This window comes from Poeciliopsis prolifica, unplaced genomic scaffold (genome assembly GCF_027474105.1).
Source record: "Poeciliopsis prolifica strain line A6 unplaced genomic scaffold, Auburn_PproV2 SCAFFOLD015, whole genome shotgun sequence".
NCBI lineage: Eukaryota > Metazoa > Chordata > Actinopteri > Cyprinodontiformes > Poeciliidae > Poeciliopsis > Poeciliopsis prolifica.
Genome location: NW_026562390.1, coordinates 4,877,761 through 4,896,678, shown reverse-complemented (window position 1 = coordinate 4,896,678; position 18,918 = coordinate 4,877,761). Strand labels below are relative to the sequence as shown.

Genomic DNA, 18,918 nt, shown 5'->3' with positions numbered 1-18,918 from the left:
TATTCTGTTGAAAACCAAAAATTTCTTACACCAGCATAAATATGTAATTGCCTCTAACTCACTGAAGACTTTTGATTCAAACTGAAAAGTTGATAAAGACGTTAAAGACTTTTAAAAGTACTTTTTATCTTTACAGGCCTGTCATAGTGGAAATCCCCCACTTTGCCTCGTTGGCCCGTGGGGACCGGGAGCTTGTGGTCCTCCGAAGTGAAAACGGCTCCGTTTGGAAGGAGCATCGCAATCGCTATGGAGATGAAGTGCTAGAAACCATCTTGAATGGCATGGATGAAGGTCAGTTTCATTTGAACAGGTACTGTTTTCCACAGCAGCTTGCATGTTCTCAGAAAAGTCACTTGTCATCTTGAGAAGCAACCCTCAAAGGAAACTTTCTCAAGGTCACTCTCTCAAAAAACATTGAAAGTCAGCTTCTCCTGATTTACATTTAACCGATAAAAATCCATCGTTTTGCCTCCTTCTGACCTTTGTTCACTTTGCTATAGACTTGGAGAGTCAAGAGGAGCTGGAGAAGAAGAGGATACGTCGAATCATCTCCACCGACTTCCCCCTCTACTTTGCTGTGGTCTCTCGCATTCAGCAGGAAAGTGATCTTATTGGCCCTGAAGGTGGCCGGCTCACCAGCAAGCTGGTGCCCCATGTGGAAGCCATCTTCCCTGAGACGGCTGTTACTAAGAGAGTGAGGCTGGGATTGCAGGTACAAAAACAGGAAGACATTTCTGCAGAAATGCATAGAAAATAACTGTTTCAATGTTTGATGTTTCACACTGTCTTTGAGCGAGAGAAACTTTGTGGTCTGTAGTGGCACCTTTACCTGCTGGCTTAATGTTGGCTTTCATTGATTTATGTTTTTGAGCTGCTCTTTTTGGCAAATAAGGGAATATACTATACTTTTAGTTTTTAGGACTCATGTTGACTCTGTGCTGCCCATTTAAGAATATCTAAGAAACGTAAGTCACTTCTTTTCTCAGCTGTAAATCTGCGTCTCGGCCCTTCTGTTTCAAACACAAGAAATTTGCCAAACTCTTAGTTAACACCCCTTTTGACAAATCTAATACAACACATGCATTAGAGTCTAAAAAGAAACAAATAACAACTGGTCACTGTTTACTATAGTTATTCCTGATTGCAGTGAATATGAAATAAATGTGTGAACAAGTGTAGATTTCAAAATGCGTGTTTAAACTTCAGTCCTGACTATGAAACCATATGATGGACTGTATAAAACCAGTATAAAGCACCAGTCATGCAATCTTTTTTGTTGTACATAACATGGGCTTTTATTGTATTTTGTTGTCTTTGTTTTGGTTACATACCTTATTAATATTTTTTTGTCTTGATAACAGTCAATGTAAAATAAAATGCATGTGTCTGCATTTTGGTTTGCCTTAAATTGGTTTGTTTTATGTTTTGCTTTTATCCAGCCGTTCGTCTCTCCTCAGTTGCCTGATTTAAGTTGTGAGCCACACTGAGCTGATGCACTGGTCTGAGTTGGGTCAGAGTGAAATATGACTTTGTTGCATGTGTGAGTATGGCTGTGAGTTTGTTGTTTCAGTTTATTGCACATTTTTTCTTCAGTTCACTTTTGGCATTAGTTCCACACTTATTCTTTGAAACTTGATGCACTGTTTTTCTCTTCGTCTTTCTTTCATTATTTTTTCTCGCTCCTGCAGTCATGTTTATTTCTAGGTTTTCTTAAGAATATTTTGTCCCCCTGACTAAATTTCAGGCACAACCAATCCCAGATGAACTGCTAACTCGGCAGCTGGGGAACCAGGCAACCTTCAGCCCGGTGGTTACAATTGAACCCCGGCGGCGCAAGTTCCACCGTCCAATTGGTCTGCGCATTCCTTTACCTCCATCCTGGAGGGAAAGTCCACGTGATGCAGGGGAGGGAGACACCACCAGCTTGCGCCTTCTCTGCAGTGTTATTGGTACTGTTAAAATTTTTTTAAAAAGTCTAACTTTGAATTGCTAAGGACTGTAGAAAGCTATGCATTTGGCGATTAAACTCACGGTTTGTTTTGTGACTTAGGTGGAACAGCTCCAGCTCAGTGGGAGGACATCACTGGAACCACCAAGCTGATGTACGCGAGTAACTGTGCCAGTTTCACCACCAATGTGTCTGCAAGGTAAGCAACTCAGCACGAAATTTGTGAAAAAAAAAATCTATTGCCACCCTTCTTTTTCTCCGTTTTTATGTTCAAACATTTAGTGTCTCCTGGCTTGAATCATTTGTTCTTCTTTCCCATCCAGATTCTGGCTGGCAGACTGTCCGCGTACAGCAGAAGCAGTGACCTTTGCCAACTTGCTGTACAAGGAGCTCATGTCAGTCCCATATATGGCCAAATTTGTCATTTTTGCGAAGATGAACGAGGTTCGGGAAGGTCGATTGCGTTGCTACTGCATGACAGACGACAAGATGGACAAGACTCTGGAACTGCACGAAAACTTCTCAGAGGTGGCCCGAAGTCGAGATATCGAGGTAAGAGCAAAGGACAACAGTAATAATGCTGACAGAAAGAAAAAGTGGCAAAGAACTTACTTTTCTTTTTTTTTTATGTTCTCTCTTATTTTACTTATCAGTCTCAGGGATGTACATTTTAGAAATGTATTTAAAAGTGGATGGTCATAGCCTGCTTGTTTTCTGACATTGGAATGGTGTTCACAGCTTATGGAGGGCATGCCGCTGCACCTGGAGTGTTCTGGGAATTTAGTGCCCATCCGGAAGGCCACTCAGCAGCCTCGCAGCTTCAGCTTCCAGGCCTTCAGAGACAACAGGCTGCCGGTTTCTGTCAAGGTTTGTCTTCACGAGGCTGTTCAATTGCCTAACTTTCTATCACTTACCATTCATTCCATTTGGTTTTTGTTTTTATTTTATTTAGTTTTTTGGGTTTAACACACCAAGAATTCTCTCGACAGATGATCGATATTCTTTCCAGATGACTTATTGATGAACAGACACTTAATTATGAGCCGGACAATAACTCTTTTTAATGGCATCATCATAGAATTATATTATTATATTATTATTTATTATTATATTATTATATTATATTATTACTTGGACATGCTGTTAGGTTTTATGAGGGAAAAAAGAATGAATTTGAATGATAAGGACTGAGACAGAATAGCAGTTTTAATGTAAGAATGTCAGATTTCTCCTAACATGTTCCAGCTTTCAAAGCCAGAATGTGTTGAAACTTAAGTTCATTCAAATATCATATTTTTCTGAAATCTTTGAACCTATTGGAACTTATTTCACATCATCTCAGAACGATGTGAAATGGTGGTTTGGAATGTTTTGCTTTCCCAGGACCTTTAGCAAAAAGAAATGGACAAAATATTATCCCTGCAACGACACGTTCATGAAATGTTATCGGTTTAACTCTGAATTTTTAAGACTGCTACGATTTTTAGTAGTCTGCATAAATACCAAGCATGGCTCTGTATAATGTAGTTTCCTTTTTTATTAGCTTAATAACTTTTTCTATTCCCCCTTACTTACTTTTTTACACCTTATTTTTCACCAGTCTGTCTCTCAATGCTGGTTAGGTTTGAAAATACCTGCGGTTTGGTTTTGACTCTTAATGTAGTGTTTCAGCTCCTTCGCTGTAAAAACAAAGAAAAAGTTTTTAACACTTTTTTTTTTTTACGTGATCTCAAATCAACAAAATCAAATCTGTATGTGCAAAGAAACGAACAATAAATGCATGAACGATGTGTAAACTGATTCAGAAGAGTCGGTCCACAAGTTGATGGAGCTTCGAGATTAAATTGAGCCTACATTTGGGAGCAAAGTCTTTGAAAACTACATGGAATTCTGTGTATAAACCTTGTTTTGTCTGTCCTGTGACCATATTGATGTAATTTCATTGTGTTGTACGGTGTTCTTTTTTTCTTAAGCACAGTTGTTTTTTTTTTTCTTTCATCCATGTCTGTCGGTGTGACTTATGGGACTATGTAGTATCTCCTACCTAAATTCTTGTAGCCATGCAACAAACAACTTACCTATCTATCCCCTGACTCTCTTGGGTAATTGTTTGCATGCCCTGTGTCTCCCTCACTTTCTTTGCCTGCCTTCCAATCTTTGCGGCCTTGCCTGTCTGTACGTGTCTGTCTCACTGTCTCTCTTTCTTTCTCTCATGGTCACTCTGTAACTGTCTGATCTGACAGACGCCCAGGTAAAATGTGCAGGTAAATCTCTCTCTCTTGCCTGCCTGTGGACTGCTTCCATCCCTGTTTCCCCCTGCTTCTTGTCCAATGTTACTGCGCACCAACCTCGTGGCGCTGTGGAGAGATCTAACTCCTCTTTCTGATCTGTTTGTCCTTTCCTCTTACTCCTCCCTTCTTTTTCTCTGCTTCACTCTAATATTTTCTGACGTGCATCGTCTTGTGCACTCTTTCTTTCTCATTCTTTTCTTATCTGTTCTCCACCTACTTCTTTCTTTCTATTTTTCTGCTCTTTTCCTTCCTTGTTCTGTCATCTATATGTGCCAGGTCAGGGACAGTAACAAGGAAGCCACTGGGTTTCTGTCTTTTCTGAGGAAATGCACGAAGTACGAGGACTCACAACATGTCTTGTGTAACCTTAATATAACCATGCCACCTTGTGTCAAGGTAAGAACTTGCCATGATACATGAGCACGAATTTAAACATGAAAGCTCATAAAATGAATATAAATGAATGTTGTGAGGCCAAGTTCTTACTGGGTTAGGAATTAGTACATATCTCAAGTAGCACAGGATTAATAATGAAAAGTTATTTTTAGTTATCTTGAGAATTTAATAACTCAAAAATGTCCCATTAAAACTGTGACCAGTTAAAAATACTTGCGGTTGTGATAAATTTGCAGGAATTCTGTTTTACTGTTGGACTTAATGAGCTCTTTGAACGTATGGGGACATGCATTTTTGAAGATTTTTACTTATAATTTGCTTTCCATATTGACAAAGTAGATTTAATGACAACTCTCTTGCTACATACCTAAAACCACTCATGCCTTCTGTTGCATTTTTGATTATGTGGGCCTGTATTTATATTACTTTGTAGAAAATTGTAGCAATGATAGGATGTTATTAAAATAAAAATGTGTAATTTATTTCAAAGTTTTTCAAAGCATGTTTACCAGAGATGCAAACCAATTGAAAGGCTCCTTCATTCCATTTATAGAGTAAAATGTTTTATTTTACTTTTGTTCTCTCCATGTTTTCCAATTAAGATGTTTTCCAGACAATTATTGTTCACCATAAGAAATGATTGTTATTTGGTCCCTATTTTAGGTTGCTGGGAGCGAGGAACGCAGGCGAACTTTAACCCCTCTGGCCCTGAGAGAGCGCTACAGTGCACTGAACGAGCCTGGTGTGGGTACGTTTATATTGTCTGTACTTCAGCCCTCTCCTCATAGACACACACTGGAGATGGGCACAGAATGTTGCTCTGCCCCTTTGCCCAGACCCCCGCTTCCCTAATCTGCCCCTACTCCACCCTCTCTGCCCCTATTTGTCTCATGTGCACGCATGGCACAAAGACTAAAGCCTTGGATGCAATGCACTGCTGTACAGTATGCCCCAGAGTTTGTGGCAGTGCAGTTCGATGAAAGCACACAAGAATGTGAGGCCGAGAGACAAGCAGCCGTCTGGAACATGGCCTGAAGTAGCTCCATGACACCTGGAAAGTCTCTCTTATTCTTTCCTGAGTGTCTTGGATGTTCGACCAACGACTTCTGTGATTGGTTAAGCATGGCGCTGGTGTCTCCACTGCGACATCCAATGGCATGGCAGCAGATACTATTAGCTTATGAGCACTGAGAATGAGCAGGACCTCCCAGTGGAGCTAGACAGAGGAGCCCTTTATGCTGGTTTTTGGTAAATGCGTAATGGTTACTCTTAAAGTTTAAAAAAAATGTGGTTTTCTGATGGAGGAGGAAGGAGAAAAGGTCTCTTCTGTCTATCAAGTACACAGCGCTGCTACGTTGCACCTTGGTTCCTCTGTAATGGTTACGGAATGCTACTATGGGACTAACATTTCAGTGAACCCCAAAGTCTTACATGTTATACCCACTCTCAGTCCTAACATGACGATTACTTGGATAAAAACACTGTTGTGGTTAGTGCTCATTTGGCTGGACAGAGAAGAAAAGGTATGTATTATTATTAAATCTTAACAGAAACTTTGCTCAGTTTTGAATCTTTTTAGTTCACACATGACAAGCTGTGATCCTATAACTTTTTTTTATAGCTATACTCAACTTGAAATGTTCCTGACCAAATTAATATCAGGTTTTTGCCTGATTTTGAGTCTGACCTACAGAAACTAAAGTTCAAACATCTGTCACAGTCAAGGAAAGCAGACAGAACTGACCTCACCATTCATAATGTCATTGGAGAGTGAGGAAAATGCTGTGCAATCAGAATACTATTGTAGTCTACATAACACTTATTAAATATAGTTTGTGAATTCTTTTCAAGGTACTCAAGAAGATAGTATAAAAAATGTCTCTTTTTCAATGCCTCTGTATCAGGGGCTAATGCATCCTGACCGGGACATCCAGGATCCTAACATTTGATCTATCCTTATGAAGTTCAATGCTAATGAATGTATTTTATTAGGAAACCTGGAATCAAGACATTCTTGATTACAGTGTTCTGAGTTTAGAAATCTGGTGTTTTTGACACTGTCTTTTCATGATGTTTGGTGGGTCCTAAACTGCTCCTATTTTCTCTTTAGCTTCAGTGAACGCCATGGAGAGAACTGAGATCAAAATCAACATCATATCTGATCAGCTAGGCTTAAGCTGGGCAGGTTAGTAACTTCAGATTTTTACACGCTTGAAACAAATACCTCATTCAAATCACTCGTTTGAATGAGGTCAAACGAGTGATTGACCTCATTTAGTCTTGGCCAAGGAAAAGTTATTCAGGTTATGTAAACTGTAAGTGAACTTGCAGTTTACAGGCCAGGAGATAACCTGTGGTATTTACTTAATTTGTAAGTGACTGCAAAGTTTACTGGTGCAGATATTCAGTTTATTTTTATCTGCTTTTTTCTTTCAGAGTTGGCGCGAGAGCTTCAGTTTAGTGTTGACGACATCAACAGGATCCGTGTAGAAAATCCAAACTCCCTTTTGGACCAGAGCTCCGCCCTGCTCAACCTGTGGCTCAGCCGAGAGGGCAAAAGGGCCAAAAGTGAGTGAAACATTTCAAATTCTTATTAAACTGACTACCGATTTACTGTAGCGGATTAAATGCAATATTTAAAGCGGTGGAAAGGCTTTAGATATCAACCAACAGCAAGCAACAGAACAAATGGATCCGTATTAAAAGAAACTCAGAAAGAATTTGAAAGTGTAACTTTACAGAGACTTCACTGTAAGGCAGGTTCTCTGTTTATCTCTTCTGTCATTTTCTGTCTTTGTCTTTCATTTTGGTGTGTGTGCTGCATAGTGGAGAGCCTGTACACCGCTCTGAAGAACATTGACCGTGCAGATATTGTGTCTTCACTTGCGGGTCAGGCCCCACCACAGGGGCCCGGGTTGTCAGAAGAGGGGGCCTGTCGTCTGGCTGACAGAGACTCTACGTTGTTGTCACCCAGTGTCATTAATGGTAAGAAACACAAACATAGCATCAATTTAAGAGAAACAATTTTATATATCAGCAAAGTGTTACCTTTACATATGTAAATCTCATAAGCTTATGCTTGCTCATGATTATCTTAAAGATGATGATGAAGATGCCTAAAATCTCTTCTACATGGGCATTTGAGTTTAAAGAATAAAGTTTTCTTTATTGTTTTACATTTATTCTCTTTGCTATGGTTCAAAATTACAATCTTGACAATGTCCCAGTGTTTAAAATAATTTGGAAGCAAAGGTCATTAAAAAGAAAATAACTACGTAAAGTAAGGAATTACAAACATGTCGCTCTAAGGAAACAAGCATTTAGACAAAATCTCTGTTTTCAAACAGCAACTTGCTATTTAATTGAAACATTTACCCTGTTTGAGCCCCAGAAAGTGCTCTGCCGTTCCCCTTCATCTGTGAAAAATTGCCTGCTTCGTGAGAGTGTGGGTAACAGCCACTGTGCCTTGTTTCTGTTGCCCCACAAGAGATCACGGACACAAGGCCTTCACGCATAGTGCACAAGCCAAGAGTTATTAGACCCCCGTTTTTCAGAAGGGGTAAGTTGCTCAGAAACTGGGGCTGCATGGTGGTTTGCTGCTCTTGATGATGATGATGATGATGATGATGATGGTGATGAGTCTCGGACGATGATTTTGAGGTCTGAGGAATGGTGTCGTTCTCCCACCATGAAAATGGCTTCTGTCAGCATGCACTAACACCGCCTCTGTGCATTTCTCACTGGGGCACAAGTCATCTTTATTTTTTTAAACTTACACTTTGTTGCACCTCATAATTTAGATATGAATTATAATGTTTCTACTCATCTAGGAAAAACCATCATAGCTCTCCTTTATATTTTGGATTTTAAGGCTATACAGCCACAAAGGTATGAATCTGACAAGCACAGCGTCTTGTGAACATATTCCTTGAAGTTTTTTCACCTACATCCACATACTTCGTGTTTCTAAAATGAATCTTATGTGACAGACCAACAAGTGGTGCATGACAGTAAAGTAAAAGAAAGGGATTAATTAATTCATCTTTTTTTTTTTTACAAATAAAAGTCTGAAAATGTGACCTAGCTGCATTTATATTCAGGTCCCTTTACTCTGGATGGTCTTCCAAAAATCACCAAATTAAAGTGCAGGATTCCTGGAGAGCATTAGTAAACAAAAAGCATGAAGGAGGGTAATGTTATGGAGATGTTTAAGGCACGGTTATAAAACAGGCTTTACATATTGCATGAAGCGCTGCAGAGATCCATGGTTCAGGGGGGAGAACCAGTTGACATGACAACAATGGAAAAGTTTTTGTTAAACAAAAGCCTTTAAATTTACTTGGGCGCAGAACGAGCATGAGAACATTTTGTCCCACAAGCAAAATACTGTATGTGGCAAAAAAAAAAAAAAGTACTGGAGATCAGCCCATTATCACCATCAATGCTCGGGAACATGGCAGTTTCATCAAACAGAGACTGGGAAAGTGGTTTCAGTTTATTGGAAGATGATGTGGCTAATATCATCCAGTCCTGAGAGAAAACCTGTTAGAGGCTGCAAGACGTGAGACTGGAGTGGAGGTAGTTTAAAACAAAGCATGTTTATATTCAGGTGTCCTAATGGTCTAAGGAAAGTTCAGGCATAACAACAAAGGAGAATTTCTGGCAAGACTTGAAATTTTTAATACACAGATACTTCCAAACCAATCCGATGGAAGGACAAAACTGGTGGAGGCATAACACAGAAGATGAGTTCAAGGTATAGACTGATAAATACAAATTCTAATCGCCCTTTTCAGATTTTTGTTTGAAAAATTTTATTCCTCTTTACAACTATGCTCTCTGTTTTGTCGGTCTGACACATAAAAACCGGATCAGATATGCTGAAGTGTTTGGATTGTGATTTGAAAAAAATACATAAAAACAAGGGTATGTGTACCATCTCAATGCACTGTGCAAGAAATTCCTTCCATTTACTATGGATGTCTGGATTACATGTGGGATTGTTTGCGTATGCGTGCACATGTGTGTGTGCATACATATCTTTGTGTGTATGTCTGGGATGGATAAAAGAGTCAAAACTGAACAAAATAAAAATGTGCTCTGGGCCTTCATTCCTTGTTTCTGTCTTTCCCTCTTCCTATCTCGCTCTTGCTTTCTTTTTACCTGAGAAAAAGACAACATTCCACACATCTTACTGCAGATGATGTTGGAATTGTCTCTCTTCCTCAGGATTCTGTCCAACTTCTTCCACTTTCTCTGAATCTGTGACACAACATACCAGAAGAGCAGGGCCCAGCCGCCCTGCTCTTTCTCCTTCTCCTCCTCCTCCTTTTTCCTGCTCTTCCTCCTCACAGCTCTACCTGTCCGACCTCTGACCTCATAAGAACCTCATTTTGACCTCTGGGCCTCCTCTTCTCTTGTCATCTTATTTCCCCCTGCGCTCCTCCCTCGTTCAGTCGAGTGGGGACCCTCTCCTCCTCTTTAAATCCACAGCTCACTGTGTGTACTACTGTTTGTGCACGTGCATGCTGCATGCCTTGCTGTTGCCGTACTGGAGTGTGAGTTTGCGTAAGCATAAAAGTGAGCTTTTTGTTTCAGACTAGCTTTGAAAAGATACAGTCGATTAGGTTTGAGTCTTATTTGGACAGCAGACAAATGTTTAAAATATGTTCCAACTGAGTGAGGTTATTATTTCCAAAGCATTCTTTACAAATGGATTAAGTCAGAAGTTTACATGCACACATCAAAGGCATGAGTGTCATATTAATTTTTGGGTTTTACTCATCCTTTTAATCCCTTTGCATAAAGTTTGACTGGAGATCAGCCCATTATCACCATTAATGGTTCAGCCATTCTTAAAAAAACAAGAACTAGTTGTACAAGTTGGATGTTGTTTGTCATTGTTTGTAATCCACACAGGATTAAAAATATTCAAACTGGCTCAAATCAATTCAGTTCAAATCAGATAATTACGTACACTGTATATAAAGCCTTGATGATGATATCATGGCTTTGTAAGCTATTCACAACATTTGAGTTAAACAAAGGCATACCTGTTGGTGGATTTTAAGGCAACAGGTCAACTTCCTTGTCTGACATTATATTAAAAAAATGTAATTGATATGAATCAATCAAGAATTCAGAAAAAGAATGGTGGATCTACACAAATTAGTTCTTTTTGAAAAATTTAAATATGTCCTGAAGGTGCTATATTTATTGACATTGCTTTAAATATAACCCATGTATATCCATATTGATAAAATGTTTGTATATATTTGGGCCTGTATTTCTAATTTTGAACCTGTTTGGAGTAGAGAAAATTGACCAGACAAAAAAAATCCAAATCTCGGGTCTTGCATCTGTTCTATTTCCAGTCCAGCACCAATAAAGAGGGGTTTAAGGAAACAACCAAAGCTCAAAGATAATATATTATTAATGCTGATGATGAGTAAATGTACATTTCTGATAAATACTGTGTATGAGGATTTTGTACTGGTGAATTGTGGTGTCTGCAGTTTGCCGTTTATGTTCTTGACATCAAACTGTGCATGGCATGCTTTCAGTGTCTGAGTTCATCTTTGCTGTGTATAATGTTCTCTCTGTTCAGTGGGTGTATTCTAATCTTGTTTTATGCTAAATTAACTCAAAAAGTGTTTCCTTTTCTTTACTGTGAGATAAATGGTGTCATTTTAACAATATGCTGTTAACACGTTGACTTCTGCATCGCACATAATGTTCAGAGAACAATGCTGCTGCAACATGAAGTCTTTCTTTCTTGGGCAAAACTCATTAATCAGCCAGTTGTCTTTAAGATTGTCAGAGGTTGGTGTTACTGAGGAGGGCTTGTTGGGTCTTTACACTTTTTACTGAACTTAATGCAAACATTTGCACAAGTCTGAAGGACTCTCAGCATTGTTGAAACATTATCTGCTGGCAGGGATACCGGTGTGAGGGTGTGTGTTTGTGTATGGTTTGGATGTTCAGGATTTATTACCCTACATTTTAACCTCACCTGTGACCCATAAAAACTACTTCATTCATCATGCATAAAAGAATGCGAGTGTATTTTTGTGTGTCTGTTTTTATTTGACCGTTGTTTAAACACTTAGTGTACTGTGAGGTGTGTTGTGAAGTGTGGTGTCCATTTTTTGTTTGATTTGAAGGCTTTTTCAGAGCTAATCTGTGCGTCACCATGTGTTGTGCCTTGGACACTTGTGTGTGTGTGTGTGTGTGTGTTTAAACAACAGGAATAAAAAGGACTAACCCTGACTCAACTAAACTCATTCAAGCTGCCATTCTAACTCATTCCTTCCTGTTCACCCTCATTCTGATGCCACCTCTGGCCATCCTGGCCCTGTTCCATCCCAGAGACACACACTGTAGTTCATAAGTCAATAAATTCTGGGAATAAAACAAATGCATCATAATGAAGTATTTCACTCACATAAGGAGCCATAATAATAGATTACTGCCGCTTTAAAGCCTTAAAATCCTTCTTTTAATGCAGAAAATTTGCGTCACACTGAAAAATGTAGACAAAATTGATCTTCGCTTTGCATACGTTCATTCAGCGGGAGGCAAATCCCATAAAAATAATTGCTTTCAGCAAAATCAGTTGTCACAGTTGTTGGTACATCGACTCTTTAATTTTCTTTACAAACAAGTTTTGGCTGTAGGATACCATTTGGTCTTGTAGCTTTTTGACCATTCCTGGATCTCTTGTTTTCAGAACAAGCTTCCAGGAGGTGGAACTGATATTTCCTTTGCAAAAAGTTGATTTTTATGTCTGCTGAATTATTTATGTGTAGATTTGACCATATGATTTGCATGATTATCCATCACCTTTTAAACAGTCCATGTAACACACTCCGTGTTATGTTGATCTGTGTGAAGGTGGAACAGAAAAAGCTTTTTTTTACATTGCTTCCACATAATCAGTTGGCCAACAGATAAATTATAATGTTTTTATTGAACCTCAGAGAAATGCTCTGATCAACTTTAGAAACTAAAGGATAAATTAAAATATTCTACAATTACACATTTTTCCAACAGTATAAATGCGCTAAAGTTCCTGCTTCCGTGCTCAGTGTGACATTAAGCTCCTGTAATAAAAGATGAATTTGTGTGAAGGCTTTTTGCACATTTTTACTATGGGTGCCAAAAAGTGTTGCGTTTATATAATAGATAGACTCTGTAATAACATGTGTCAGCTGTTCTAAAAATTTAATTAAGCTGTAAGCCTTCAAGCTACTTCATGCCAAAATGTTCACATCTCCATTACTGGGCCATAATGGGTGCTGCTTTAAACATTAAAAGTAAGACAAAAAAAAAAAATCTGAGCTGCAGATCTGCTGAATTTCACCTTTGTTAAATGACACATTAAGCATCAAAAACATGTCATTTATACTCAAACTTGATAGCATGTTGGTTAAATTCGTCAAGTTTGGGAACCTTTACCACATCCACATCCATTAGTATCTAGCTACTGTGTATGCATTTCCTGAGCTTTAGCTTGTTCAGTTAATCACTGACAAAATCACATAAGACATGTTTTCTGAATCCATTTTCATTTCTTTAGCTAACAGTCAATAGATTTTGCTATTAAAATTAACAATATTTTGAAAATTAAGATTGAAATAAACAATCACTAAAAGTTTGAGGCTTTTAGGGAGGCCAGGTTTGAAGGACAACATTAAAAATGTTTAATTAAAAGTTAAGCTGAACCCTTGTATTAAAACCTGTACTAAGTGTACTTTTCTAGATGTATTTGCATGGATATGTTTCTCATAACTATACTTTGGGTTTGACTTTAGATGAAGATCTTTTCACCTTCACTAATGTAAAAATTGCATATATAAGAAATCCTAACAGCAATCCTCTCACGTTGTCCATGTTATAAAGACATTTTTAACTTACGTTTTACAAGAAATCGGTATAAGTGACGTGCATCATAATTTTCTAATTCTGTCAATTTTTGCAGCCGTTTGTTTAACTAATGTTTAAAGTAATCCAAACTACATTCCACAACATTTAAAGTGTAAAATTCTTTCAATTTCCCTTGCTTAATTTCTGCAAAAATTGTTCATTGTGATTCAAGTGAGATTCAGAGTGCACATGGTGTTTATTAGAAAAATCATAATTACTTTTTGAACTATATAATTCCCACCAAAAATTGTATTCATACAATTTTGTTGTTCAATGTGTATGTTTGTGTCATGTACTGTCTTTGAAAAGAAAATGGAAACTTTAGTCACCTAAACTAATTACAGGTTGCACTCGAAGTTAAATGGCATTCAAACACAAAAAAGATATTTGAAAACATGGAATATCTTTCATATACTTAAAGAAACAGTTTGGATTTTTTGAAGCGGAGTTCTGTGAAAAGGTGTTTTGTGGTTATCATCTTAAATGCTAAGACCTCAGATTAAGCATAGAGATTGTCCATCATTTTCTGATGATCTAACAAGTATTCAGAGGAGAGCTCAAATAAAAGTGGATTTGCTCACAGTTGCATTCATAGTTGTTCACTATGAAGATTATATATTAGCTTATGTTGTGTAACAACTGTTATACAACACTGTATAACAGCAAAACTGCAAAAACAAAAATATGAGCTAAGTTGATGTGAATGCTTTTCATTGATTTTTCTTTTTTTATACATTTAAATTAGATTGTTATTCTGGTCAAAGTGTGCACTGAAACTTTTTATTTCTTCAATTTAAACTGGAAGTGGAGGTCCAGATAAGTTTTTATTAAGGGAACCATACAAACTGGTGCAGCTTAAAGGAGGTGTTTTCTGCAGGTGAAATACTAACTACTCCTAATGACTCCATCGTTTATCCAAATTAAATTATTTTTAAATCTATTTACCACGCCTAATGTGAGTATGTACAATTATGTGTGTGCGTGTGTGTGAGTGTTTGCAGAGGGACTTATACTTAAATGCCCGAGGTATAGACTAGGATGCATGTTTCTGAATTGCTGCTGTAATAAAGGAGGATGCAAGAATAACTGTTGCTTGCATTTTTCTTAGCAAAGCCTACTGCTGAGTCCCACTCAGGAACTTATGACATGGGTTGGAACGATAACAGATATTTCACAGAAATGTTGTTTACTGTGTTACATTTAATATTGCAGAGCTGACAATTCCTCCAAGCTGCTTTGCTTCAATTCTGATTTGTATGAAATGAAAGATCTTTAATTGGGAAAACTTAAAAGACCCATCTGCAAAAACGGATATCCTCACTTTAATGTAAATGAATATCGTGCCAACCCCAATATCAACATGGAGCTACTGTCACCTTTCTTTTTTTTTCTTTCTCGGGACAGTTTATGTTCTGGGAATTCACTTTCTTTCTTTGGTAAAATTTTTAAAAATCAAGAGCCCTGCATCATTCGCCTCACAAACAAAGGATGATCCACGAAGCTCTGATTGTATGCCCTCACAACTTGCACAGTTTGCTGTGTCCCAATGACAAAGACCTAGACTGAATTCTTTACATCAGACTAACTTTCTTACATCAACTGGGCAAAGTATTACTCAAAAAAAAAAAAACTTAATTTCAAATGTTCTTGTGTTCTATTCAAGGGCATGCAGATAAAATATAATCGCAGGAGTACTGCAGTTCTGAATTGAATGACTATTTTTAAACATGAAAATCAAACTCAGATAACAGGAACTTTGAACCAATTTGTGCTTAATTTGTCCTTCCATCATTTGAATAGGTTACTTTATCTAAAATATAAACCAGCTTCGTTTTGTGACTTGAATTATTGTAACTGTAGAAATCAACTTTGCCTTTTTGCCCCACTGCGGCTGGTCATTAGCTGGAAAGCTAATCTGTGTTTCATCAACATAGAGAGTCTATTAGTAGAGATCTAGTGGATCAGAATTTTGTGGTCAAGCTCCAGTCTCTGATTATATAATGCTTTGACCTGCTAATGCTTTTAGCCATTTCGCATCTGTTTTTAAAAAATTATGATTAATATAATTCAAGATACTCTTTTAGCCTTACATCTGTTATTAGTGATTTATATTTGGGGAACAGTTGTGCGTAAGAACGTAGTATGTAACACAGGATTTTACCATCCTATTATTACTAAAAGACCAAATGAATATTGCATCGATATTGTAAAGTCCATTATCCATTATCAAACACTGCAGTTATACACAACACTTTGATGTTTTTCCCCTCAGTAACAGTGTCCACTCTGAAGATGGTTGTCAGCATGACCTGGTAGCTCTTCCATAAAGTGACTCTTCCTTTTCAAGCATTTAATTATCGAAACTTGTTGGATGTTTCTGTTTTTGCACATTAAAAGAACTCCTCTTGCAAATTCTGAGCATCCCAACATTTAAAATCACTGAGGTTTTTATAACTCCTGTCATCTGAGCCTGGTTTTCATGAAATGCAGTAGCGGTCAAAATGTATTTCTGACTGATATGTCCAAATTCTTAGAATGTAGAGTCTCTGCTTGTGTATTGGGACATGGCTAAGCTCCACTGTTTCTTAAGTAGGTTGGAGAAACAGTCGACATATAACCTCCCGACCCTCCCCATGGCTGTGCCTGCTCGGTGTTAGTGTTTCTCTTGTCTCGCCCCTGTCATCCTTCCAGGTTATGGGCTGGTGCAGGAGGAGCTTGTGTCCCCGGCCTCCATGCAGTACAGCTTGCCCTCTCCATTGGGTGTGGAGCCATACTGGCAGGAGGTTTCCAGCCTGGAGTGTGCGCCCATTGCCACTACGGAGGAAGACACACTAATGGAGATGTCGGATGTTCAGGTGTGGCCAGCAGGGGTTAGCCCCTCGCTGGTCACAGTTGAGGACTCATCGCTAGATGGTAGCAGTCGAGCAGATGACTCTGAGGGTGCGACGCTTTCCTTGCCCTGCAGCTTGGGCCGCCCAAGCAGCGGAGCCAGTGGGGCCAGCGGCTCCATCATGGAGCTGGAGGAAGAGGAGGAGGAGGAGGGGGAAGTAGAAGAGGAGGAAGTGCCACAAGAGCCAGCGAGTGCACTGGCAGAACAGGACAGAGTGAGGGCCAGTGGCGCTGTTCCCAAGGTCAATCTGAATGGGCAACCGGGAGGTCAGAGGTCAGACGCAAGGAGAGGGGACGGTGTGGTGGTGGGAGGAGGAACTAAAGGAGGAGTTGGTGGTGTGGGGTTGGGCTCAGTGGAAGGGATTTCTCTTGTTGCAGGCCAGCAGGTGTATGCCCAGCATGGTGACATGACTGGGCTGAGGCCACCAGAACACAACGGGGACAACCGGTACGTCATCTTTAAGGTGCACTGCCTCAACGCATTATGAGATCATAGTTCCCCTGCTAACATCAAGCTGTGCTTCATTCTTTGCAGGATGGTGAGAGGTGGAGCATTTCAGCCATACTTACCAGACAAGGACTCCCTGCAGGGCTGGGTGGGCTCGGCATCATCAGGACATGATGGAAGCTTGCCAGGCTTGCACACAGCCCAGGAAGCCTTACTGACGCCGGTGTGTGATACGGGTTACTCTTATGTGCTGCTTGGGCACTTCCTGAAGGGCACGCAGCCTTTTGACAAGGGGCTGGGCTCCTCTCATCAGGAGACGGGCCAACAAGCTTGGGAGCAGGAGCAGAGGCGAGGCCAGGTCAGGTTGCAATGCCAACCCCTCGCCGCTTCCTGCGCCTGGAGAGGGAAAACATCTTCATTTTGTTAACTTTTTTTTTTGTTTTTGAAAACTTAAATTTATATCCAGCCCTTTACTTTTTTCAAATCACAATCATCTGTACTTTTTAATCTTTTTAACGAGTCAACAATCATCAGGCCTGATGATTGGTCATTTTGATAAATTCAGAGACCCACACTAAAAGGATTTTTTCAAGTGAAAAAATTGTTTAACATTTATTTCTCCAATTCAAGAAAGCATCTTAAGCATTCAAAGTTGATAGAGATCATTATTTGATTGTATTTTATTATTTTTTCTTTCTTCAGAAAGAAGACAAGGCAGACTTCTCTGCTGAGGGAAAATGTGTTGAAGAACGCGGAATTGCACTCTCTAGAAAAGTAAGATGTTTCACCTTTTCCATGAGTCACACCTGAATTTTCAGTTTCATGTATGCTATTTTCATTCCACATAGTGAAATCATTCATTTAAAAGTACCATAAAGGATATTGGTCTGTTTTAAACAATGAAACAGATATTGCATTTGCACAGCATTTGTTTTCAAAGATGTAGTATCACATTAACTACTTTAGGTTTTACGTTTCCAGATAAATATGCATTAGCCAGTGGAAGGATAGGCTTAGTTTCTGAACTAAATACTTGCAGGCTTTTTTTTATTAATTATTTCAGAAATATACAGGTAACTTTCTCATTACCCCTGCTGTGTTTTTGTGTGCACAAAAGCTTGTCAACAATCCAGTTGTTCAGTTTAACTTCCGAGGTTTTCTAAACGTTGCAGGATCTTGTTGAGTAGAAAAATATGGTCAATGCTTGAGTAGCATTTACCAGCTGAGAAAAATGAATGAGAATGCGTTGTAATGATGTCATAAAATAGATCAAATGTGATTGTGTAAGAGACTTATTTAAACTCAGCACAGTAAAGGCATGGTGGATTTGCTCAAGGTTATTGTGATACCAAAATCTCACACCAATCATACCATCACACAAACATTACGGGTCTGAACTCGTAATGTCTGACTCTTGTCATCGTAGATCAGCTACATAGAGTGAAACACACTGACGATCATACATAGAAGCCACAAGGAATTTTGTTCAGTTAAACAGATATATTAAAAAAACAACTATGACTCAGATCTTTCAAAAAATGAGAAATTTCATATAAAACAAAAAACAAAATGAGTTAATTTGGTGCCTGATTTGGTTGGTTGACTGCTAAAGCTCTTTGAGACCCTGAACATGTGAGCCATAGTTAGTTTCCTACTCTGGTTTCAGCACGTAACTGGACCAAGTGTTGTCTCCTTCCTTCCTCCCACCCTCCTTACTCCAGGTGGGGATGGATGTAAGAAAGGGTGCTCAGTCATTGCAGCGCACCAGTCTCCGGAGAGTTAAACACTGAAATACAAATACTGCCCGGTCCTCCAGGTACGGGACAACAAGCACTTGTGCATCCCAGTGCTTGGACAATAACCTGTGTGGTGACTGCTACCAATCTGATAGAGCCTAATAGTTTCTTACACCAACTTTGTTTTTATTTATTTATTTAGTTTTGTTTGTTGTTGTTGTTGTTTTTGTTGTTGTTGTTCAAAGTTAGAATCCCTTTTTGTAATGCTTTGAGTGAAAATGTTTG

The 18,918-nt window shown here is 38.9% G+C and overlaps 1 protein-coding gene across 2 annotated transcripts in view; it reads left to right on the top strand.

Annotated features, from left to right (window-relative positions):
• The window catches only part of ank1b (ankyrin 1, erythrocytic b), a 67,518-nt gene that overhangs the window by 43,014 nt on the left and 5,586 nt on the right, over positions 1-18,918 (top strand). Inside the window, exons 28-43 of one of the 2 annotated variants that reach the window (XM_055040099.1) lie at positions 137-291; positions 501-712; positions 1,745-1,949; positions 2,051-2,147; positions 2,272-2,500; positions 2,687-2,815; positions 4,516-4,635; positions 5,299-5,383; positions 6,746-6,820; positions 7,072-7,203; positions 7,462-7,620; positions 8,123-8,194; positions 16,252-16,897; positions 16,985-17,120; positions 17,600-17,671; positions 18,619-18,713. In XM_055040099.1, the coding sequence (XP_054896074.1) occupies positions 137-291; positions 501-712; positions 1,745-1,949; positions 2,051-2,147; positions 2,272-2,500; positions 2,687-2,815; positions 4,516-4,635; positions 5,299-5,383; positions 6,746-6,820; positions 7,072-7,203; positions 7,462-7,620; positions 8,123-8,194; positions 16,252-16,897; positions 16,985-17,120; positions 17,600-17,671; positions 18,619-18,687 (2,593 nt within the window). In that variant the 3' untranslated portion in view covers positions 18,688-18,713. The remainder of the gene's footprint in view (positions 1-136; positions 292-500; positions 713-1,744; positions 1,950-2,050; positions 2,148-2,271; positions 2,501-2,686; positions 2,816-4,515; positions 4,636-5,298; positions 5,384-6,745; positions 6,821-7,071; positions 7,204-7,461; positions 7,621-8,122; positions 8,195-16,251; positions 16,898-16,984; positions 17,121-17,599; positions 17,672-18,618; positions 18,714-18,918) is intronic. The other variant, XM_055040100.1, reaches the window with a different exon arrangement.